General features: G+C 41.0%; 2 protein-coding genes and 1 long non-coding RNA gene across 14 annotated transcripts in view; 2 read left to right on the forward strand and 1 right to left on the reverse strand.

Moving 5' to 3' along the window:
• LOC111245921 (uncharacterized) overlaps positions 1-1,865 on the forward strand; it is a 32,558-nt gene extending 30,693 nt beyond the window's left edge. For all 6 annotated transcript variants that reach the window (XM_022794932.2, XM_086978727.1, XM_022794928.2 and 3 more), the window contains one exon: positions 105-1,865. In XM_022794932.2, the coding sequence (XP_022650667.1) occupies positions 105-335 (231 nt within the window). In that variant the 3' untranslated portion in view covers positions 336-1,865. The remainder of the gene's footprint in view (positions 1-104) is intronic.
• Positions 1,220-25,376, reverse strand: part of LOC147757789 (uncharacterized) — a 38,337-nt gene continuing 14,180 nt past the window's right edge. The window contains exons 2-4 of one of the 4 annotated variants that reach the window (XR_015320010.1): positions 21,708-21,979; positions 3,616-6,458; positions 1,220-1,687 (exon numbers count right to left, since the gene is read on the reverse strand). This is a non-coding gene — a long non-coding RNA (uncharacterized LOC147757789). Of the gene's footprint in view, positions 1,688-3,615; positions 6,459-19,623; positions 20,974-21,707; positions 21,980-25,376 lie in introns of those variants that run through there. The other 3 variants (XR_015320009.1, XR_015320008.1, XR_015320011.1) reach the window with 3 other exon arrangements.
• The window catches only part of LanB1 (laminin subunit beta-1), a 35,773-nt gene continuing 14,382 nt past the window's right edge, over positions 3,986-25,376 (forward strand). The window contains exons 1-7 of one of the 4 annotated variants that reach the window (XM_022794921.2): positions 3,986-4,127; positions 15,725-15,961; positions 17,551-17,625; positions 19,705-19,942; positions 22,773-22,939; positions 23,907-24,114; positions 24,810-24,986. In XM_022794921.2, the coding sequence (XP_022650656.1) occupies positions 15,862-15,961; positions 17,551-17,625; positions 19,705-19,942; positions 22,773-22,939; positions 23,907-24,114; positions 24,810-24,986 (965 nt within the window). In that variant the 5' untranslated portion in view covers positions 3,986-4,127; positions 15,725-15,861. Of the gene's footprint in view, positions 4,128-12,962; positions 12,984-15,724; positions 15,962-17,550; positions 17,626-19,704; positions 19,943-22,772; positions 22,940-22,986; positions 23,288-23,906; positions 24,115-24,809; positions 24,987-25,376 lie in introns of those variants that run through there. The other 3 variants (XM_086978726.1, XM_022794925.2, XM_022794926.2) reach the window with 3 other exon arrangements.

Consider the following 25,376-nt stretch of genomic DNA (forward strand, 5'->3'; position numbering starts at 1 on the left):
ATTCGTTAATTCAGACTTTTAATTATGTTGATTAGTTTGTTCAAAATAGATTCTTCAAAGTTAAAAGTACTATATATACTAACGAACAAATTGCGGTGTAACAGATCAATCCGGAGTTTTCGTCTACGAATTCTGATCCAGTTATACCAAACCATCTCCAGAACCGGCGCCGATCCTCGGTGGCCCGTGCGATGAACTTCAGTTATTGGCCAGGGCAGAGCCAGACGCCCCAGAAGCTGTTCGCCGAAGGAAAAGAGGCTGGCCGAGGTCGACTGAGCACAAACAGAAGTGTCGCACCCGTTCGCGAGGAGGAGGACGTATACAGCCACATTTAAATGATCCATTACTAACGCCCGCATTAGAGGTCCGCCATATACTGGCACACATTCATCCACAGGCATATATGATGACTTACATGAACAACTTCAGGCAGAAAATTAACTCGTTAATACTTATCCCGAGATTTTTATCTCCCTATCTCGCTACATAACAATCACTCGTTTAACCAACCCTTGCTACCACTGTTACACGTAGATAGATTTTATGTTTAGAGCTTTATGTCCGATATCGCCGTCGGCTGGCTCCCAGCACAAAGCGAAACCTGTATACGCTACGTAGATACAACTATCTCTATACTTGCCATTGCAATGAACATATACCCGTTAAGTCACGTCCAGTTAAACCTGACATTTTGTAAGACTGAAGTTTGTAGCATGAGCTGTCGATTTAAATCGATGAACCCAGATTTTCTATCGACGGAAAACACCACTGCGGTACAGACTAGGATTTACAGGGTAAGTAAAAGCAACAACGATTGTCGACTACACGCAGCCACTTGTGCCGCCAGATTGGTTCTACTAGCAATTGTGAAACAAAAAACCAGCGAACTACGGAAGTTAGTCTGCGATTTTATGGATGACTGTAGCTGCGGCTGTTTATTTGATATATACACATATTTCGATTGTGAGGGATTAAGCCGTTAGTCGGAGACTGTAACCTAAGGCTTTCAAACCTGGGCCGCGCGTCCGAGTTAGCAATTGGTCCTCGTTTATATCTTTAACTGCGACAATTTAAGCACTTACATAATGCACTACCTTGAGATACTGACTAAAGTGTACCATTGTAATCGTCGTAGTGCCTACATTTAGGATGATGCCTATGCTATTATTAGGACAAACAATCACAGAAGCTCTAAATAACGGTAGATAGACCTTTTCTGTTTTGTTATCGATACTCCCTGACTAGGAATATGTGAACATTCGCTTGACATATGCACTTAGTACAATAAATTAGTAATAATTATAACTGGAAGGTAGTCAAACAATTTGAATGAAAAGTCTTGTTTGAAGTCGAAAATTTCTGGTAGATTTTATACCACGATATGTTGTGGGCATACTAGCGGGTTCGAAGCGCTTGTCTTGCTTACGCCGCCTATGTTATATAGTTTTTCTAACGAGATAATCTTTTTCGATGAAATAACAGACAAACGCGCTTATTGGAAAAATTATCCTGTACTATTGATCATGTATACAAACTGAAATTAATAAAAAGGAACATCAGTTTCAAGCTCGCCTAAACATTCAAGTTGGAAGTACGAACGATGAGCAGAAGTTACGTGCTGCCTAACTCGAGTTCTCAAAGGCGTAGCAGTAAAATCTTATAACGGCAGTATCGGGAGCACATTAGCCTGTGAAGGACAATGAGGATTTTCGTTAATGAAGAATTCTTTTCAGGCGTCCATCGTATCTACCATGATTCTATGGTAGTGTTAGTATGGTAGTATTGGATAGTTGACGGGCAAGCGTGGCCAACGCCACGGCTGGCTTAAAATATACACAAACGTACAAATAAATAATTTGAAACCACTGGTATTTTTCTGTTACTGGTAAGTTGTCTAATGTCAGGCCTATTTCAGATCGTTTGCGACACTATATATAATAAATGCTGTGCAGGTGTCATATAAGTAAGCAGCCACTGTGTTATTAAGAAAATAAAGCGATACAGTCTGAAAGCAGGCATTCAGTGTTGCAGAATCTGGAATGGGTATACACAAGCCATTAAGTTTACAATACGCTGCTTTTTAAGGCCAGAATTATCATTATGATTATTATTCTCCTAACTTGAAGTAACATAGAATTATGATCTCAACTTAATAACTTAATATTATCTATATACGCCTCTTTTTTCACAAAAAAAAAATTGCTTTTCTTTTAAACTCTTTCACGAGTTCATGTTACGGTGCTTTTGGATGAACTGGACATTTTTAAAGGCTCTTCAGAGTGGACAAGCTACTTGACAAAACTATATTGAGACATTTTTTATGCGTTCATCATCAGGAACCAGGTGGTTCACTGTGTAATTGGGCTTAAGTAATTTGATTCTCAATGGGGATGGTTCAGCTGCAACCTGAAAGTAAAAGCAAATAAACTACCTACGAGCATCGTCACTAGTTCTTCTGAAGGGTCGCTAGCTTCTTTCGTCTTTTTCTGGGGCGAAGAAGCTGTGGGAGTAGCATGTGATTATCGCCCTTATATATTATACATATAAAAGGACTACTTGAAAGTGGTTAACGAAATCCAATAATGGAATCCTTGGACTGTATGACGTAAGGCTCACAGGTCGGCCATCTGAGGTTAGTGGAAATCGTTTGAAGGCATTCGCGAACGAAGACTGCCGTCAAGCAACTCACAATTTCCAAAGCAAGATAAACTGCAGTCATACTAACTATCGACAGGCACCTTAAGTCTATATTACGCAAATTAGGGGCAGAGGCGCTCCGTAAACTGAATTAATAGTACAAAGAACATGGCTTTTTTCATCACCTCTCAAGATCTCACCCACCAGGCAATACAGAACCACCATGACAGGGCAGAAGTGATACCTCCACGCCAACACGAAGCAGGTAAACAACTGGGATAGCTTCTGGAGACACACCTTAATCCAGAACTAATCCTGATCTGCATCCCAAAAAAACATAATTCGAGTTTGGTATGACTGGATAACTTTTATATGCAAGAAAATACTGGAGAAAAACAAGAAGGTCAAGGCGTTCAGGCTAATAGGAAGGGTCCAATACAGCAGGCAACGTCATTCTGCTTGTCAACGATGCCAGGCTATTCAGGGCAAAGACTGTGAAAGATGCCCTACAAGAATCTGAGTGGGAAATTCTTCTGCATCCAGCTCATTCTCAAGTCCGCGTACCTCCAGATTACCACTTTTCCGACATTGACCAATTTATTTAGTGCCAAACATTTGACGGTGAAGGGGGTCTTAAGACCTGGCTGAACAAATTCTTTCACTCTAGACCCGAGAGTTTCTGGAAAGAATAACCAAATTTGTTGATAGATGTTGACAAGGTCGTGAAGCGAGTACATAAGAAATAATTTTTTTCCTCGAATTTGACTAAAGCATTGCATCTTTTTGTTAAATGCGAAAAGGGCAAAGAATTAAAACGCAGTCTGACATTTGTTTACCTAGCGGTCGATCTGTCGGATTTCCTGTGCACCACTAGCTTTATTCCAAGAGATATCTTATCAAAGACTTGAATGAGCATATAGAGACCCTCATTTGCTATAGCTGTTTGTTACATATCAACTCCTCGGTGCCGGTACTCACGCAGCTGCGATTGTTGACTGGTAGAACCTCTTCTTTTAGCCTGAAGCCAAACGAACAACTCTCAACGAACGAACGGACGAAATCCGCTGATTCCCACTCACTGCTTTCGCTACTCCTTCCCGCGCTAATTGAGAAAGCGTATCTCGCCCGCAGCGACCCCTGGCGCCAGCCGACACGAACCCGAGGATTGCGCGTTGTACCAGCGCCTGCTGGAGGGGTAAGACGGCTGTCGCGTTCACGAAACGATTCGGCATCAACGAAAAGCTCTTTGAGTTTTTACCAATATTCAAAAGAGATCGCAAGAGTATAAATGAGTGTGATTATTTTTCCACAAAAGTTTTGTGAAAACCACAGGGCGAACCTCAGTGCAGTGAGCAAGTGAAGATAGCCAGTGACCGAAACGAAAACAAGACAGCTTCTTACACCAGTTCTCTACAGGGTAAAGATGTCTCGTACGCTGGCTTAGACTTGTGGAGGATTAGAAAGCAGAGTGTATCTGCCTGGATTTGTTGGTACGTATAGCTCATAAGCTGGAAGTATTTGTGTTTTTGAGTACGATTTAGTCTGGCGCGAAAGAGCCGACAGATAATGGAAAAATGCCGCTGGGCAAATTTTGAACGAAGGAGATGGTGGCGAAAAGTGGATTGGGTATGAAATTGTTGCAAGCAATCGCTGGGTCAGAAAAATGTGAGACTCTCGTGCAGAACCTTTGCACATTCTTAGAGGCAGACAGCGTAAACGAAATCAAAAGATTGGCTTTGTTGGACTATATAATAACCGTAGTAATAGAGAAAAGCATACATAAGTGTTTAACATCAATACGCCTCTCAGTGTTTATTGAATATTTCATGAAGTGACGATAGCCTTTCATATGAACTCATGCTAGATGACTAAGCTGGACACCAATTTGTAATGCATGAAAAAACTTCTCGACTTTTATTAACGATAAAAAATAGTACGAATATCATTTACAAACATTGTTTATCCGTGTTGTTTTGTATCGCGAACGCACAGTTATTCCAGCTCACTTCTACTGGTAGTTAGTTGTCCGGGCCCAATCTTATCCGGTCTTCTCATTCTTCTATTTTTGCTTCGAGATAGAGCCAGCCAGCCAGCCAACCAGCCGGAGTAGCGGGTGTGTGTGGAGTGGCCCCCAGCGGGCGCCCGCAGATACTCACTCTAGGGGTAGGGACTTGCTCTGCCTGTTTCGGTCTTCTTGTTCAGTTCGACGGTTCGTTCAATTGTTTTTCTCGTCTCTCGCGGCCTCTCGGCCATCAGCAGTCCTTTCACCCAACGAGTGCGCAACACGAGGCTCTGCAGGACCATGACGACGAATGCCGCGACAAGGCAGCCGGTCGATTTCAGCTTCTTCCAGCCTCTTTAAGTGTCCTCCAACAGTTTCGCAGAAAACAAAGCCGTTCCTAGTCTGAATATTGGTGATTTCTCGGTCCTTTGGCGCGACGGTGATCGCCGCAGTAACGGTAACCCTGGCCGACGCCTTTTCAACAATGCGGACATGTAACAACTTAATTGACCCTTCCTATACCTCACTCACTACCTCTTTGCACTTTGCGTTTTCGCATTGATGACACTTGAGGACAGCTTGCAATATTCAGTCTCTCAAAATACCAAAGGCTGTACGGAACACCGTTTATTTTGGTGAATACAATTAGAAATAGTTTTTTCGGCGATGAGAGGCGTCAGTCTTTCATGCAGTACTGCTTTGTAGAACTTTCCTTGAAACTGTCCCGTGAATGGTATTCGTTTTTATGGCTTATCCATAAATTGAACTGTCATTACATTGAACCTTAGCTATTTGGTCAACTACTATTAAAAAAATTGCCTGACCTTGCGCTAAAAAAATCATTTTATTTGTAGGAAATATCCCTACTATTTGAAGTACAGGGACTGAAAGTTTTTAGCTTGTGTAAAAAACTAAATTACGAACTTGCGTATGGCTCGTTACGAGCAGCCTTCGTCATCATGTCGCCCCGAATACGATGCCGTATCGAAGTACACGTGTGACGAACGTAATCTTCACGAATACATATTCTAGTTTAGTACGACTACTATAAAACAAGACGGGCTACACCAATCATTTATCCGCTAGGGCTGTTGTGGCTGTCTGCTAATTCAGTAGTCTTCAAGAACACCAAATCCTCTACTCCTGTAAACGTATGCGTCTAAGCAGAGCTGGTCTGTTATAATCAGTCGAGAAATGGCGCTGGTTGATTTACTGGCTATCGAACCAAGCTACAGATGCGTCAGTGTATCGTCTGATGTCGTCGAAGAGGCTCAACAATACGCTGCGTGACACTCTACCGAAGGATATTGCAGATTCGTTTGCTAGACCCACAGTCGCGGACACCGCGCTGCCATCATCACAATCGTTGCCGTGGTAATCAAAGCGATAGCGGCAGCAGAACCACGCTAACTAAGGAAAGAGATACGTCGAATCGCTTAACGCTGTAGCGGCGTCTCGCAGAGACACCCACGCAACTCGACAAGGACCAGCAGCAGAAACCGCAGATGGATTTCGTACGTTCAGTTATCTGTTCTGTTTCAATGGTGGCCATTTTGTAGACGATGCTGAGTCCAGCTGATATATAGGACCAACGCCGAACGAAGTAGTGAAAGAAAAAAGCGAGTCCGCCTTATATGGAGGCGTCGGCGGGAGTGACGGGCAAATGCATCGTGCAGCACGATCGAGCCTATAGACCAATTGGCTTTACGAACAGCGTACGCCAGACGATATTCGATAGCGCATTCAACGCAGCCCCGTTGATCGCGATTTGATCAGTGTAGCCAGGGACGCTTGTGTACGCGCGTTTCCATCTGAAAATCTGCATTACATTGCAATGTAACGTTTCACGATTGTCTGCTAAAGGCACGGCATCAATTTAAATTCGATAACTTAACCCATACTGAGTCAACAATATTGACGAGACGCTCTTAGATACCTGTGTTAGATTTTTTTTTCCTTATTAGGAAAACCTAAGAGGAAAATGTTGGTAACCTTTCGCTAATCTGTGCATACGATCGTTTCCGGCTCTAAGGAGATGTTTCAGTAGAACTATACTGATCTAAATTGTGTAGTTTTCAAGTTCAAACGACATAATGTATGCAATTAGAAGGACAGAATGGCATTAGAGTACGATAGCATACGCCGCTTCCTGTTCTTCCCATAGCTACACAATATATGACATCTGGTCCTAGTAATGTTGACACAGTTCGAGCTATCATACACACATCGTGCAAGACACGAATTAGTATTTTTATACCTTCATCGGCATTAACGTACATTATTTTTTCATGCAAATAGGATTTGAGCTAACTTCAGACATCGGTACAAATGAAGGTGCCGAAAAAGCTGCGTCATATATTAAATGTATGCCATTGCAAAATACACTAAAAAGCCATATTTAGAAAAAAAACCATTGAAAAATGTTTCGTCTAAATAGATGATATCCAGAATTTTTGCTTTTAATTTAAATAAAATATTTCTCTAGTTGCTTCCTTCATAAACGATAAAATCTTAGAAAAATAATAGCAAGGACGATAGTAAGTCTATAAAAATAAAGCAGTATAATAGCAAGTGAGTTGTTATCGGGTCACCACTCATGCGGACTGCTAGCATTAAGCCAAATAAGTTAAGCTATCGGAAAGCCCATGTAATGGAACCAGGGACAAACTAATTCTGTGACTGAACATTTTTCTTTCTAGACATCTATTAATTTCACCGTAAAGCGGACTGGAAATTGGCCGACAACGTTAACGTATTTAACTTGCTTCAAGCAAGATAAAACGCTGCTGTGCGAAGATATTACATAGAAATGAAGAGCGCACTCCCTTAAATAGATAGTTCATAAAGCGTTCGCGCTTTGACTAACCGGATATAGTTGTGCTGAAGAACAAAGTTGTGCCGTTCGGTCAAACTACGAAACCTTTATTCGTTACCGTAGATATATGACTACAGAACTTTAAACATTATCCTAATAACTTGTACTATAATTAAATCTAGGTTTTCTGAGGCGGAAATCGCCCGAACAGAGCACCGTAATAAGAACTGTGCTAAGTGACATATTCATACATTTTCATTACATAGATGAATTTCAGAGGGTTTCCTAAATCAAACAATGCACTATATATATATATATATATATATATATATATATATATATATATATATATATGTACATGGCTTGACCTCATTTAGAGTTACGTCCACTCCACTTGCCTGTAAGTAATTCAATAATAGGTAATAGAACTAGGCGAAACACACATGGGACAGATCTGCTGTGACTCAAATGATTATAAGCTCATCGATTTGATAGATTATATTGAGTAATAGCGTAGCAAAAATAAATTGCATTTATCGGATTTTAAGATAAGAGTTAAACCGGCTAACGGTTATTTCATAATGGACATTGGCTTTTAAATTGAGGCTTCATTTAGATATTTTTTTACTATTCTCCGCGCTCCGGTGGTATGTCGCTGGCTGCAGGCACGCTGCATTTAGCCCACGAAGGTCAGCTTTCAAAGACCGAGAAGAAGAGATCCATTGTTCCATGCCTGTCACATCGTAGCCACAAGCGATAGGTAACGACAAAAGATTCATCCAGTTACTTTCACTTGGTGGACGGGAGCCTTTTAGCTTTTCTCGGTCGGAGAATTATCACCTATAAATACCCTAGCACCAAAGGGCTTACAGGACACAGTTTGATCGTGCCTTATGAAGAAAAGCTGCGCAGCCTGGTAGCAGGCATCCATAACAGGCTCCGCCTGTACACTGACATCTGAACAACTGATGGCGGTATATATTCTGCTCGAAGTGTCAATAAAAGTGTGAGCTCAGAGGCGTTGCTTAGCAGGATCTACTAAAAGCCACATAAGGGCGAGGCTTGCCCGTCTAACAAATAAAGGTTTGCTTTCTGTATATGCGGTGCATACACGGTAGACTAGGTAATAGTATTGTTACATATTCCGAAGATGAAAATTCGGTGTGAGTCCTAAGCTATAGATGACGACGTGAAACGCGTATAAGCTTTGAATAATGGTTACTCAATGTGGATTACATGGAGAACAGAATAGAAGATGGAAAAATACGATGGAAGTGTGTGAACGATTGAAACCTGTGTGAACGTAGCGTAGATACACAAACATTTGTATCGAATTAGTGTCTTGGCTAGCTTGTAGCAGACGACGTTTAGAGATATGACGTCGAAATAAACGCGTCCCACGTACTTTACTCTGTATTTACAAAATGTACAATATTACAATTTCAGTCGCACTCGATTGTAAATCAGTACTGAAGTTCTCCTTCACGCGTATTCGGCAGGTTTAGCTCTTTCAGACTACCACTCACTGAAGTAGATTCGATGCTTACTCTCCTAAAAATAATTCTCAACAAGAAGATGATTCCCATTGTTTTGGCTCAAACAGTCGAGGACTGCTCGCTAGATCTCTTATAAACCCCGAACTAGCATTGACCAAGGCAGCAGATGACTACAATCTTCGCCTTGTATTACAAAATAAAATGGGCCATCGGTCAAAAGTGCTGAGAATGTATTACCATTATTGATACATAACATCACACCTGCTGTCAACGACGGGTTTTCCATCCCAGATCAGTGCTTCATCAACAGCCGATAATAGTTCACATTAAAACCTAAGTAGTTAATAGTAAACATGATGTCTGAAACTATAAGAGGCTCCTGACTGTAAAAAAGATTCAGTTAAACCAAACACTGAAGTAGTATAACGGAAACACGTAACAAACAGTGCTACATGTCTTAGACCTTGCGCTGCACGTACTACAGCACGCCAGAAAGCTACTACTTGAGACAAATCTATGAGCAAATAATAGCTACAAGTAGCGAGCATAGGAACCTTACTATAATCAAATAGATAATGTCTTAGTTTTAGCGAAGTGCGTATATTATCGCCACAAGTTGCCATAGTAACTGAAGCTGGATACCTGTGTTATTATTACTTTTAATGTAATGCTAGTTGGAAAAACGACAACCTTCAACTTCGATGCGATGGCTTTCGCTTCGGCTAGACATATCGTTCGAACTGCTAAGATACGTTAGGGATAGCCTCATAAGAAATAGAACGGAAAGTAAATGAAGTTTTTACGTATTACAAAGATAAGTGTTTAAGAGGAAAGGATAGGGTGTAAAATATATAGATGTGGCAAGTCGCAGGGTCGGTCGCTTAGAGTGGAAAAAATAGGGCTATGAAAACAGACAAGAGGAAGTTACTGTCGATAAGTTCTAAGTAGAACACGATGCTGTAGGTTAAATCATATTTGCGCGTGTATTAAGAAAAAAAAAAAGTGAAACGTTGAATTTATAGAGCGTTGCAATATCGTTTTATGTTGGAAAATCTGCATACGCTAGTCAGAAAGACAAAGAGGAGCAATAGGTATCGCATCGTAATCCTTGAAAGGCTGTCAAACCAACCTCAGCTAAAGAACAGACTGAACTATCGGTCTTTATTAAAACAATCCTAGTGCTTCTGACAGAAAGTGAAATATGTATGAATTAGGCTATGGTTTGTAACCTTTGTTAAACCAATTATCACATTAGACATTTTCTAATGAGTATATAATATTACAAAAAAAAAAAACATTTCTGATAAAGCGATGTATTTTTCTCCTTACAATACATTTTCGTTGAACAATGATTCTTCTCGTTATATGCCTTAAAGGGCTCAAGTTCGTTTTTTAATCACGTAATAAGATCTAAAGGAGAAAAAGGACCGGACAAAAATCGTACGCAATTGTTTCAGCTTGAGCCTATAATCCCGTAATAACTATTCTCTATTTTCGAGTAAGACTATTGTCCGAAGAAGAGCGTTTACTCAAAACCGTTCCATGGCTCAGTAACACTTCATTCAAACTCCTTGACGGGTCGAGAGACCCACTGCATGAATGCTTGTTAATTAGATCTCGATTAGCCAATATGTAAATTTGCTCCTAGAGAACAGTTCGTTAAACTATTTTTTCTATTCAGGTAGCTTTATCTTAATTCTTTCAAACTAAGATCTTCCGTTGATCTATTCTGCTACGATCCAACAAATAAGGGCTTATTTTAGTCGATCAATTCATGTCAGATGTTAGTAGGGCTCGACAAATATTTGTTTTAGCGATGTTACCCACTGAGGTTAGGCGACGGGTGTCTGTGTCCGCTATCAAAGGCAAGCACGTAACTTTCAGATATTGATGTATTACCATATCTTCACACATACTGATATCAGACTTGTTCCCAATTTAATCTTCTTTTCATGGACAAGTTGTTCAACAAGGATCTTGCCTGAACAAACATAAATAATGTCAACTTCCGATTCATTATGGTGTTTCAATTTGGCCATTTCTGCTGAGTGAACATAACCATGTCAACGCTTGGGGCAATGCCTGAAGAACATTAAGAGGCGTTACGCCACATCTATCATCATTGCTCAGTAACCTGCAATCGAACAGGGTCAATGAGTTGTTGGGTTAAGTGCTTCTTCTTTACCAATGACTGCACATGGATCCTGATAATTCCTTCTGATAATTGCGGGCGAGTAAACAAACTATTTAGACTATTGCAGCATAATGGTGAAGCACTACGATCTGTTCAATATGGTTCCGTCTCCACACTATTGGAACTGAGCAGTGGGAATGAGGTGTGACTTCTTAGGCCTATTAAATATGCATTTTCTGTTGCTGCGCATCAGTTCAAAAGTTTATTAATGATCCATTAGACTTTCGATGCCGATTATGTGTGTCCGACGAGATGTGTGCCCACATAAATACGCTCGCGTTGCGGGCAAATCGCGTACATAGTTGATCACTAGCAAAAACCTCGATACGATCCAAGGGCAGTGGTATGCCCTTCGGCCGGCATATCGTGTTCAGAAAGTCCTGTTGGTTTGTCTACTCGAAAGTCAAGTCGTTGTACCCTATGACTCGATTCCTGCAAGCCATTCTTTCAAATGTTCGAATACTTCATCCCGAAGCTAGAGACTGTCGCACAGAGGGACAACGAAGCCGTTATCGCTTCTTACGAGGTATTTGTTTGGATGCTAGGAAATATTTGACCGCAAAAACAAAATAACTGCTAACGACATCAGAAGCTTTGCCCGCGCAAGTAAGAGAGGAACGATCATGGTGATTATGATGACAATATGTTGAAACGTTCAGCAGGCGTCTATCAGGGTGAGACACAAATTAAAACCATTGTAACGTGGCGTAAACCTGATAGAAAATCCTAAGTCGCTATGTGAAAAGTCTCGGTGGTACGCGAATAACGCAACAGCGACTACTAGAACACCTCTATAAATAACAGAATACAAATAACGGCGTCGTCCTGTGCGGTTTCCAGTAGCGTTCGTGTTGTAGCTTTATGAGTCTAATCCTTCCGATTACGAAGACATTTTCTTCTTACGCGAAAGGTAGAATCATATACCACAGCTATCTAGAATAACTAGCTTCGTTTCAAACCAAACGACCACTACAATGTACTCCGTCGTAGAAGTCATGCTGGCATCACCAACAGAATTTCATTTTTGAAGAGTATGATGGATAAAGTAAATGCGGTCTAAAAACAGAAACTCAGATGAAAACGATATAAATCGATTTTTTTTTTTTGCAATCACGATGAACTTCAATTGTACGAGCTATCCAAGAGACGAGTGAGATTACTGTTCTCCGAAGCGTTTTTTAAAATAGTTTTCGTGATGACTGAGCTGCTGTTCATGACCTGTTCTCACGCTATTCAACAGCTCGCTAAACGAATACCCAACAGTAGCATGACCTTTCCTTATCAGGAGGAAATCAAAAAAGATCTGTGTCAAAGCAGCATGCCAGATCTTTGTGAATGATCGCTATGAGAAGAAACGCCCTCGCACAATCGCAGAAAATGTCGGCGCCTTATTTTAAACCTGAACGACCTAATAGTTGCACATTTACTTCAAATAGAGCGAACGAATTGATAAGTCCACGCTGTCCGACGAGTAACACTTGTACCGTTATTTGAGTTGTCACGTGCAGCCCGACATCTTATCAAAGATGTCCGCTAGTTCGTTGTCCATGTCGTACAGCTATTTAGATACAGATATTGCTAGTCTGGATCGTTTGTAGGCATATCCGCTTACTGGAAGCACTGAAGATCTGAACTTTCCGTTGGTGCGACGTTTATGTCAATGGATGAACCTGAATCTGTGATGATTTGGCCTGCTCATTAGATTTGTTTTCTTGACCAGTAGCTCGGCGAAATGCGTGCTAATTCCGAATATCACTTCGCTTGAAGCTCGATACTGAAGATTTCGGAACGGACAGCTCCTCAGTCAGATAGGCTAATTTATTTCCCGATAGCTTACAAGTGAGTTTACTTCATTATTTATCCAGTATCATGTACTAGAGAACGATTCGTTTAAAAGAAATCGGATAGAATTCAACCTGTCTACTATCTACGTTCCCGGGCTCCAGCGATAATGAATGAGGCGAACTAACGAGCTGGCCACGCACGTAATTTCGGCGAATTCGAATAGCGTAATGGAATTCTCGACATTTTCTACCGTAGGACGCTGTTGAGACATGACGATATGATAAAGCAGACGACAACCACCTTTCTTCCTTGTAGAAATTGGCCCGCCAACATGAACAGTGTTGCATTGTAGAAGATGCCGCTGAAATCGGATACGACGAGATTGGTAACGCATCAGGAAAAGGCAGCACCGCGAGCGAGTTTAACGTCCGCACAATGAGAACGAACAACGGACAAACAAACGAACGAACGGACGGAAATCGCCCGTGGCCGCTGACAGTCGCTAAGTCCGCCGCCTTATTAAATACAGCCACGATTTCGAGCGATCAGCCATTCTTGGTTTTTTTTTTTCATTATGTTTAGGTGGTGAGTTGTCCACCCGTGTTCTCCCTATCCAAACATTACAGTAAATACACGGAGTCAATTAACGATGGTAAAGAAAATATGGGAGCTTTAAGCAAAACGACTGCGGGCAAAGGATACTACACGTATCGTATCTGATCTGTCAATTGCTTAGTGACTATTCGCTCTGTAGATAGAAGCTGTCCAACGCTGCAATTCTAATATATACCGATCACAGTATTTAGTGTCTTCTCATTATATTAACGGGTTCATTATTAGCTTCCGTTGATTAAAGCTTTCATAGAGTGGGCAGTTGTCGGCTTTGTTTTTCTTTGCTTGTACCGTTAATGTGTATGAAAAGGAGCGATACGTGGGGTCATTAGCGTCCGGTCATTTGCCCTTCATCAGCCGGACGGGGCAGTCACGTGGCTATTTTTGATAGAGGAAACGACGCTAGCGACAATGTAATAGAGCAATAAAATGTTAGCGTTTGCATATGTTCTGGTCTATACGTGATACAATTTATATTGAATTTGCTGCTTTTTACATATAAATGTGTGCAATGATTGATTATATACGCAGGTAATTTAATCTGCAGCTGGCCAGAAGCCTCGATGTTCCGTTCTCGAAACATGGCCACATATGCGAGAACATTTGAGAAATAGTTGTGTATGAATGCCCTAGATAAGACCGTTCGTTACGTGATTAGTGTCTCTTTTGTCTTAATTGTATAGCAGTGCTAATTGCTCCTGTGCCCCCGTGATTCCCACCAGAGCGACGACCAAAGATGACCGCGCTGTTTCGGCGGTGGGGAGCAAGAGATCGCAGGCGTGTGCAATCATATTCAATTAAGAAATTGCGCAAATACCGCCAGCGCTGTCGACTGCTAAAGTTAGCTTGATCTAACTAACGAAACCGGATAGCTCTCTCCACCTAAGGTTGATTTTGGAGGGACACGATCGCTATTTAGCTGAACGCTGCTCAGCTGATTTGTTGTTAACCTACTCGGGTCAGAGAGCAATTACAGATGTCACAATGTCCTCGACAGATACCCTATATGACAATATGTATAATGCATTTCAGAAACAGGTGCTGATTTTGGTCTACCGAAAAATTAGGGCATGGTGGAAGAGCTTTCTCCTTCAAGGCTGCTTGTCTGCGATCGGCGCCATGACACATAAATCACTGCGCACCGATCGATCATTTTCATATTACGCTTCATCCAACACAGTCTGTTTACTGCAAAGATTTGTTAATAACTTTTGAACTGCTTCACGCTATATCAGCTCTAATATACATCGTTACTTGTTGTCCTAAATAATATTTTACAAGACTTTTTATGATTGCAGCCCAATTGACCTGATGTTGGAAAAGTTCTTACAAAGTAGACAAGTCCTGTTGGCGAAGCAGCTATTGCCAAACAGCATAATCTGTGTCGTTTTGTATCGGCTAGTATTAACTTGCCATTTTAGACGACCTTCGAGGCAGCCAATTGAAGATTATCCATAGAATAGTGCGTCGGATACCCATCTGTTCTAACGAGTAATTATGAGATAATTAGATCTGGACCCTAACACTTTTAAATGTTTTAATCTGTATCGATCACGACTGCGTCTCAAGGTTAACTTGCAATATCCCTTTTAGGCATAGCTTTAGTTGGCTAGCAGCCCCGTAGAGGAGCTCCAAGCGGAGAACCAAGTGGAACGGTGTCCGGTCTCAAGGCTACACCAGAACACGTGGTGCTACGTTCAACAGGGAACACTACCGCTAGATTAGCAACATGTTGCGAGCATCAATGCGCAGAAAAGCAATTTACACTACTAACCTAAGCATAAATAAGTTTAAGTCTCTACTATAGTGATAAACAGCTGACTCCCAGCTGTTGATTCCACGATAGCTACTGTTTCAACACCGTTCTGTAGCATTACTTTAAAGACCTATCAAAATGGGCAACTCGATATAATCAATGGCAAAGCAACAAACTTACGGACCTGTCAATACGTACCTCGCCTTTTTTCTCATTTTTCTTTTACCCTGGTTTTACCAGAGTGTAGAAGTGTATCCAAGCAAGCTTCGTTTCGAACCCAAACCAACTTATATATTTCTCAAGTTAGTAACCGTTCAAGTTCGGATTGCACCATACCCTATTAGGCTCCCGTTTCGATCTCGATAAATCTCAGCAGGGCAATATGTTTTTTATCTAAACATGTGATCTTTTGTTTTAATTCTTTCAGATGAGACTTCCACAAAAAAAAGTGTCTTTATCTGGACGGTAGATAGGTGGCGACACTGGTGACGTAAGGGGTTCGAGTCGCCCGCCCTCCGGGGTGGCCACTCCTTTTTACCGTTTTAGTTTCCACTGGTCGCGAATATGGCAAGACCATTGTTCGAGATTTGGCCGTTAGTGGTCGCATTCAGTCTCATTATAGCCCCATCAGCGACTGGTCAAAGTCAGTCGACTCATACTCCACGTAAGTCCCGCTATCATTTTGTCTAAACTATCTAAACGAGTCAGGCAAATTCATCTAGGACAAGTACGCTTTACGCATATATCAATTATGTACATAGGCAAAACTAGGAACAAAGAGAACTGTAACGCCTAATAAATAGGCTTATTTTGTAAATACTCTCCATACCTTGGTTCATGTGGCGCCCTCTATCAGTCTCCACTCGCACTAATTTTCGATTTGTTCCTAAAGCGAAAACCGGCATTGCAATGTGCCAAATGCAATTTTTTCACCAAATGCTCTGTTTCGAAGCATCTAGACAATAAGAAGCGAGCAATAGTAATCGTTTGATGAGACTCGTGTAAAAAGGTTACATATCCGTTTTTTTTTTTTATTATTTATTCATCTACGATAGCCTTTTGAATAAATCAAACGATTTCGCGCACTTTTTCAACAAACGACTAGGTAAAAAGGCTAGCAAACATTGTCTACAATTTCGCGCATGAATGCTTGACCTGATGTCGAGTGAAAAAAAGGGGCGCTAATTTTAAAAACGCAGATTTCACCCTGTCGTTCATCGTTAGATCTTAGATTCTTCGACTTCTCTGAATGATTTGACCATAAAAGCTTCTATTATATACAGGGATAGGTGCTTAGCAACTTTTGTTGCAGACGTTTATGTCGAGAGGCAAACTATAGTGCCTATAGGGCACACTTTGCACACATGGAAACCTCACACGAAATCAATGAAACGAACAAATTTGGGACGGCTATAATGAAATTATAGAAACTTTTGATAAGTGCATGCAGATGCAGTACTCAGTAGTTTTTTGGACATCAAGCATTCACGCTGTCACGTCATGCGGGCTTAACGCTCCCATACACAATGCATCTTCACTGGCCCGTTTTAAGTCAGTGTCCTGGTTGAGACGAAAACTGTAGTTACATACTCCCTGATCTGCGCACGACGTCCGCCATTTCTTGAACGAACGTAAAGACGGGCTCCGTCTCAAAATGCAATGAAACAACTCAGTAAATTATCTGGGCAATCGGGAGAATCAAGGCAGAGTAAAGCAGATCTTGTAAATTAAATAATCCTTCTGGATATAATTATTTTCCTGATATAGGACATAAATTAGTTAGCATTTTTTGATTTAACATATTCAGAACAGTCAGGAATTGCTGGTTAGAACTTCGCCAACGACGTATGCCACACGACAGATGCGATCAAATAATGAAACTATATATATTCAGAATATTCAACTGTTTGTCATAGATTTAAGAAGACAAATGATATACTTCTGCCAGACAGAGTGACTGTAAAATTATTCCACATTCAGCATAGCTCTGAAAATAATACTAGAACATATAGCAGCTTATTATACAGTTTTTTTTTTTTTTTTTTTTTCTAGATAAGAGATTCATAACGATACTATGCAATAAGAATCTAGATATTGTGAGAGTATAGCTGGTTAATTTATCAGCTCTTGCTAGGAATCCCTAAACATGGGTTGTCCTGACAACCAAGTGTCGACCTATTTAAATGTATAAATTTAAAGTCAGCTGCCGTTATATATGGACTTCGTTTAAGCTATAGTTTCGATTGTTTATAGCTGAGAAAGCGCGATGGCAGCTGGAGACAGGAGTATCATCTGCTCATTGGAGGCCGAACTCACGAGATTATGCAAGTATGTGCATACCGTCTAAGCGACACCGGCCGTAAACAGGACAGAAACAGTGACTTCCGCTAAATAGAAAAATAGTACATGTGCATGAGGATGAATGCATGCCGCATGTTTAGGGTGGTTATTAGCGTCTGCTAGTATTTTTAAAGCTCTAAGGACGTCATCCAGGAGTTGTCGATTGCTTACTATTAGGGTGCATGTAGCCTGCATTGTGGCAAAAGACAATGCCCCTCTCTTCCGATCGATTCTTTCAATGACTTTTTGTAATCTAGCTAGTTGCTGACAGCAAAAGTTTGTATTTATCGTTTGTCCAGTTTTCAACATAGCATTACGATCTTTGCCGTCTGTTTGGGCTTGGCCAGAGACTGTGGAGCACGTTTTTATTTATTAGTCCTATTTGGACACATTGTTGCCGTGTATGAGTAACATTTCAGCACCCGGAATAGACTGCTTTAGAACTATCTTGATTTCGTTAAATCTCTGCAGAGTTTTGTTGACGAAGATGCTATGAAGTAATTTTCTTTGCGTCAAGTCTTATGGCAGCTAAACATGCCCTTAGTCCTTTAAAACTGTGAATATGTAGTCCTTTGGCAATATCATGGCCACTGGCTTGTCGGTCTTGCTTAACTTTTATAGTAATTTTATTAATTATTCTTGTAACTGGTCGAAAGCTGCGAGGAGCACCTTTCACATCGAAATTTCCAGAACGGAAGTTACAAAACTACCTTTGGGCTATTTCTTCCATGTTGCATCTTGACTATCATCAGCACGAACCTTTATGGGCCTGGGCAACATTCGTATTTTTACCGCAAGAAAATTGTAAAATATAACAAGGTTTTGCAGAAATTTCACTTATGTCCAGGGTGCTATAGATCAGGTCTGAATTCCAATAGCCTTAGCCCGTGTGCTACTGCTAAATCTCAGCGCTTCTATGACGCCAACATCAATCCGATACAGCCCATATTACCTGAGATACGTGACACTGAAGCCATCTAGCTACTTTCTCCGAAACCCATATAAACTTCGTTGAAATTAATCTGCCTATGGCGCTGTAACAGGGGCCCTCCACTAGACGAATAGGTTACAATTACCGTATATATATATATATATATATACAACCGTAATTAGTTTACGTGTAGCCTCTTAACAACAAAGGGCACGTCCTTAAACGTGGGGCAAATTCGTAAAGCCGCAGTATTCCTTCGTTTGTTAACACTAAAGCATCGATAAAACTGAGTAGACGAGATATTTGCAGCAGCGTCTTGGCGCTTTTGGTCAGAGAATCTTTATTCCATTACCCTGATGTATGATGATACACTATCTTATACAATGTATCACCGCATTTAGCACTATCAGTATCGAAATTATAAAAGCGTAAATTATCAAAAGGCTCGCAAGCTGAACAACTTCGAGCTTTGTCCAAAGGAATATGCTGTTTCAAGACATATGAACGAAATGTCGCCAGTTACAAAGCCGGCCACAACCTGGACATCTAAGGTACCTATACCCAATAGTAACGTATACAAGCCTTAAATCTTTTTGTTTGTTGCGTGCAGTCAAACAATTCGGGAGAAATATGAAATGTGGAAAGGTAAGCCAATGATTGCGTGATTTGGAGATGGCTCCGTGCTCTCGCATAGACAAACGACATCTTTTTTCGCTAACTCGCTTGTAAATGAACGATGATTATTGCTAAAAAAGCACGCTGATTATCAATCATGCATTAAAAAAACGTAACTTGAACTAATAGAGATTATCGAAGCGCAGAGATGGAAGCGTTCGACGTAATATTAATAAGCATAACGAGAACTTCGGTGATGGTGGTGGTGGTGGTCATATTTTGGTGATCGGGTTCGACATTTGTGGTAAGTTCACAACTCTAATTCCATTCTATATTTCCAGTCTAGGTATTAGTTAATATGGCTAAGATAGAAGGTACGTAGATAAAGTACTAGATAATATAGATGATGTATAATCTATTGAAGTCGATCATTTTAGTCGTCGTTTAAACACTGAAGAACGATCTTTATTACATTTCGCAGGTTCACACATATAATCGTAATGTGCGGATCTAAATTATAGGTCAGCTGCAACAGGACGACCCTTATTGGTCATCTACCTGGGACCAGCAGAGGGTGCAAGTTCCATCCAGGCTAGCATATGACTATAGCTTACCAACAAAAAGTCAAGAAGTCACACAGAATATTGAGCATATTCCGGGAGGATATCGTCATAGAACCGCCACAACGACCTATGAGACATCTTCGAACAATAGAACCTTACCAGGCGTCAGCCATCGAGATGGACAGTACATTTACAGGTGACATTTATAACTGACCGTTCGTTGTTAGAAATGACGTCTCGTACGTAGCTACTAAGTAATTTTTTTATGACAAGGGTTTAAATGTACATCCCGTCCAGATCGGCTGCGTCCGGCTGATTCGATTGTTGCGGACATTAGCAGATTATAGGCGAAAAAACGTCGTAAACGTGGGGTAGTTAGGGTCATCGATTTTAACTCAACTTAAATCGCTTTCGGCTTCTATTTTTCCAAGTAAGTTACTTCGAGGTTTTAGCGAATCGAAAAGCACGTGACAGTTTTTCTAACCAAGCACAATACATATCTCTTCTGTATATATACGTATGTAGTTAAGTGTATGGACCTAGTAACTCTACTTACTACTGCGATAACGCATATTCCGATTCCTTTTCATATTGTTCCGCCTGTCAAATGTTTAGCCAAACACATTTTTTACCAAATTAAACTAGCAGACGAACTTTTACTGCCTCCGTTCATTGTTTCTCTTTCCTTTTTTCTCGTCTGTTAGCGATATGATACACCTTTTTTTTTGCTTTTATGATGCTACTGTGATGGTTTTTTGCGATTTTGGACATGGAAGCCAGTGAACGATTGTTTTTCTAAGTGGGACAATTGCTACATTGCATAAAGTAACGCGCTTATTTTAGCATAAAAAACGTATTGATATTCTATAACGAGTAAAATCGATCAATAGATAAAGACATGAATTATGAAACGGAAGATACAGTAAAAACTTCTTGTGAAAACAGAAAGACCTAAAAAAAAACTAATAGATGAGGCATGAGGGAACGATTGTGATTTTTGACTAAATTTTTCTAAAGCTTCCATAAGGCGGCGCCAATTAAAGGGAAAATCGCAAGGCCTGTATGAAGTGTAACCTCGGAACCAAATAGTAACATTTTTTGACAATCGGCTTTCACCGGTTTGAGAGATTCAGTGAGAATCACGAACTTTGGTACGGCCTGACAGCTCGGCAGGACCAAGATTATGTTGGTGCTATTCCGTATTTCGGCAGCCTTTCGTGGGCAGTCCTTGATGAAAATGAAAAAGACAGAAACATCAATGTCTTTAAGCCGCAGTTGTAAGATTCTACTATCTGCTATACGCACTGGAGGTTTTGTGTTATCCTGGTAACTACGACGGAAGCATAGTTATGAAATAAGCCGGCCCACTCAGGATGCTGCTAAAGGAATACTCCGGGTTTTCAATGAAGATCGCGTACTTCTGTAGAGTTCTAGTACTTGCGACCATGGCTGGGACCCGGTGTGTTATTCGCTACTTGATACGTAAGTTTAATAATCATCAGTAAGTTTAGAACAACGAATGAACTTATAGCTACCCCTCAACAAAGTACATTATTTAACGGCCGGCTTTGCTCCGTCTGTCAAGGGAATCTTTCAGCTATAAAAGCTGCCTCCAAAGTTCTGAGCAGTAACTTCTATCGCCGACTGAATGTCTCGGTTTTGCAGCTATCACGACGATGCTCGGCCAAGAAGTACTTGCTTTGGCTAGGTCCTTTGAACTATACCTGTCTTTTTTCCAAAAAACGTTTACTTAATATAAAGGATTATGAAATGGATCTGGGCTTGTGGAAAGATCCGCTGCGAAACGTAACCTTATGCACATGGAGGAGCGGTTTAAAATAGCTACTAATAGATCGGTAAGCTACCAAGCAGCGATTGTGCTGCTGTTGCCACGTAGCAATTGCACCTTTTTTGGTACAGTTTCTCAAGCAACACATTTATATATATATATATATACATACCTCTCGCAGCTAGCAAGCACAAATCTGAAACGTCCCTTTGTTGAACTTTCGAGTGCTCACGCAGTCTTCTCTTCCGCAGACTTTTACTTCCCGAAAGACAGGTTAGCTCATTTGCAGTAGCGTAACTTCCTCTACTGAACGCTGCACCTGATGCAATCGTAAGGCTTGACCCGCCAAAGCCTGGGTTGTAAGTAAACATACGGCCGACTTCCTCGCTTGACCATTCGCTACTTGGGCAGGCCGCAAGCTAAGAGCTTGCAGATTTCTATAATCTGCAAAAGTTTAACAACTGCATATGTTGAACCGGTGAAACCAAAATTGTATCACTGCACACAGTCTATGAGTGCAAAAATGGTGGAAAGGTCGACACCTAAATATCGGTGATGTTCGAAAATTGCTCAATTGTCTTCCCTAATTGTCATGGCATAAGATACTAAATGTCTCTCGAGAAAATGAATAGCAAAGTAAATGTAATAGTATTTCCTGCTAAGCCATTAACGGAAGCATCCTGTCGAGTTAAATACTTAGATCTAATTGGGTTTTCTAAGGCACGTTGTAGAATCCACGACGATATGCTATATATGAAGATGTACTTTAAAAGCGATCTGAGGACATCGGACAGTCCAAACAGAAGCCAAAACCGAAGCCGGCAGGTCCGCTTACGGATGAAGTTATTGCTGCATTATCTCAATAGCTCGTATGCAATTGATGGATGTATCGCTTCCGTCTATTAAGTAGCTCTAGGATCCAGTTGAAAACTATCGTTCATGAAGGCTGACGATTGCTGGAATGCACAATTCGTATCCCTTAACAATTGAGCTCTGCGAGTTGAAAGGCACTGCAAAGCCTACAATTCACCCTAGAATACATGAAATTGAACATTTGTCCGAAAACGAATATTTCAAGCCAAAAATACGGCACTGCCATCAAGAAAAACGGCCTCAAACGACCACGAAGATTTACCATCTCTGCTATGCAAACATGTTATTACTGCACTATCATTTATTGAATCTGACAACGATTTCATGCTATTGTGGAGCTGACCTACATTTGCTACTGTCACAGGTACCGCGGGCCAATTCGTGAATACGTCGATTATACCTCGTCCTATACGACTTCTCGCCGAGGGGGAAGTGGCACCAGTCGTTCTGGCTCTTCGTATGCGACTTCCTATGCGTCAAATGACGCCTGGCTGGCCTTCATCAATGCTGCAGCAGATGGCAGAAATTACGGTAATACAAAGCCTTTGCTTTTTGCCTTCTCTTTCTTCCCCAGTTTCTTCGCAGAAGTTTCTAGGCAGGGCAATGGTGTTCCCGCCGATCGCCCAGCCCCGGGATAGCAAAGAGGCTTCTCGGATATACGTGAAGCCATTATGTCTACTATACTAGGTAGAATATGGTAGACGTCGCCATAAGCCTATATATATGACAGTAACGGCGGCAGGCTCAATTCGGTCTCCAACTGACGGCTGCTATCGGGTCTAACACTAATGGTGGCAGATTTATTTATGGTGATGGTAAAGGTCTATTCCCTCGTCTCCTTCGTTTCGTCTATCAGAGCGAAGCTATTGCAAAACATTTGTAAGTTGAACGTTTACCACTAGCTGAATTATACGTTACATTCGTATTTTGAATAAACACTGGTTTTACCACACACGTTAGATTTGTCCTTCTTCAAATACATCGGAATATTAACACTGAATATTTGGCTCTAGGCCGTAAGGCTCCGCATGCGAGAGGCAGTTGCTTACTGTCACCCTAACAATGTCGTACAACAATACAACATTTTGTTTCTGATTGCTCACACGCTATATGCGTCTGAAGTGACTGATCGCGCTGATCCGTTAATCGATCAATGATTAATCAGCATGCTTTGTAGCAACGCATGATAATGAACCGCAATTTGAACATGAGTCCTGCATGCGAAATGGCAAAATTTAGTTTTGTGTCAGAGAGAATATGTATTTGCAGTTCAGATTGCTTGTATGCTAACGAATATGATACACGAAAAATCGTGCAGAGATCTTTCGTATCCGAGAATGAAAACCGATCAGATCGTGCTCGCAATGCTGTTGCTCAATCCCGACAGCTAAGTAGAATAAGTTAACTCTAGAAAATTGGTCTTCTCTAACTGGTTTTATGTCTAATTATCCTGTTGCTAACGATAGCAGAAATGTTTCTCTGATGTTTCTGAATTTAGTGGTTTCACATGATCTGTGCATTAGCACGGGGTCGTGTTATCCCTCAACGGGTGATCTTGTGATAGGTCGTGAGAAACGGCTATCGGCGACGTCGACCTGTGGTCAGAAAACGCGACAGTTCTATTGCGATCACGGCGCTAACAGCGCATTTCGCCATGAGGCACCTAGAGCGTGTATGCACACCTGTGATTCGGACCCCAAATCTCCGTACGTATTTGAGAACCATTGTTTTACCCTCAGATAATAAAAACAGCAGCTGCTACTGTTACGGAGAATGCTAGGGATCCCAGAGCAGTCATTAGGTAACAACTATACTTGCAGGCCTTGCGCGGCCGACAAATGATATTTTCAAAGAGTCCCACCACCTGTTCGTCGATTATGTTGCTAAATATTGAGATCTGAGGGTGGCTTTCCAGCTACCAGAAGTATATAGTCCTTGTTTCACTGGTGAACGATTCAGTAAAATCGATTTTTTATTATGACTTAATGCTTTCACGTTTGCAATAGCTTCAATTTTTTTTTTATTAAGCTATGTGTCCTATTATAGTTTGTTGCAACTTTGAGCCATAAGAACATAAACAACAAATATTGATATTCGAATGTACTGCGCAGTTAATTTTTAATGCAGTAATTTGTATATCTTCTACTACTTTAGCGGAAGTCAAATTAGGATTGTCCGAGTGCCAAGAGACTTTTGCCGTAGCTTCGATAGATAGCTAGCTAGCTAGCTAGCTAGCTAGCAGCTTAAACTCGTGTCCGTTTTTCCCTAAACTGGGAAGTTCGATGGGCACATCGATCTCATCCCGGGGCTTCTCGCGCACCACCTTATGCCACTACACTACGTTCCCAAACGAAAAGAGGTAGGCGAAACTAACGGACGAAGTCAATCGATCGTATTTCAGTAACTACTTCGGTATCGAGAACATTGTGAAACTTCAACCAGACTTACGAAAACGTTGGCAGTCGGAACCGGGCGTCATGGCCGTGTCAATACAATTGGACTTCGAAGCTGAATTTCATTTTACTCATCTTATTATGATCTTCCACACGTTCCGACCTAAAGCAATGGTGATTGAGAAGTGAGTAAAACGAACCAATGCATGTTCGGTACTGGGTGCAGTAAAATCACTAGCGCTAACAAAGTCGTCTTACGTCCGCTACTTAAGACGTTAGGCATTACTTTAGACAGTTGGCTCCCAGCACGGAACGAGATATACATAAGCCCGGATTCGAAGCTACGTGGTTTTAATTTATATAATAATAACAAGCAAAAAAATCACCCACTGCGCTGCCATCATTGACAACAAGGGAAAAGTTATATATATATATATATATATATATATATATATATATATATATATATATATATATGTATATAGAGATAAAGACAATCGTACACGGCGCAATAGGACTGGGTGTGGGCGCAGGTCTCTTTGAATAACTGCTGTAATACTAGGTGCAGGGTACGA

This window comes from Varroa destructor, unplaced genomic scaffold (assembly GCF_002443255.2).
Source record: "Varroa destructor unplaced genomic scaffold, Vdes_3.0 BEIS01000002.1, whole genome shotgun sequence".
Lineage (NCBI taxonomy): Eukaryota > Metazoa > Arthropoda > Arachnida > Mesostigmata > Varroidae > Varroa > Varroa destructor.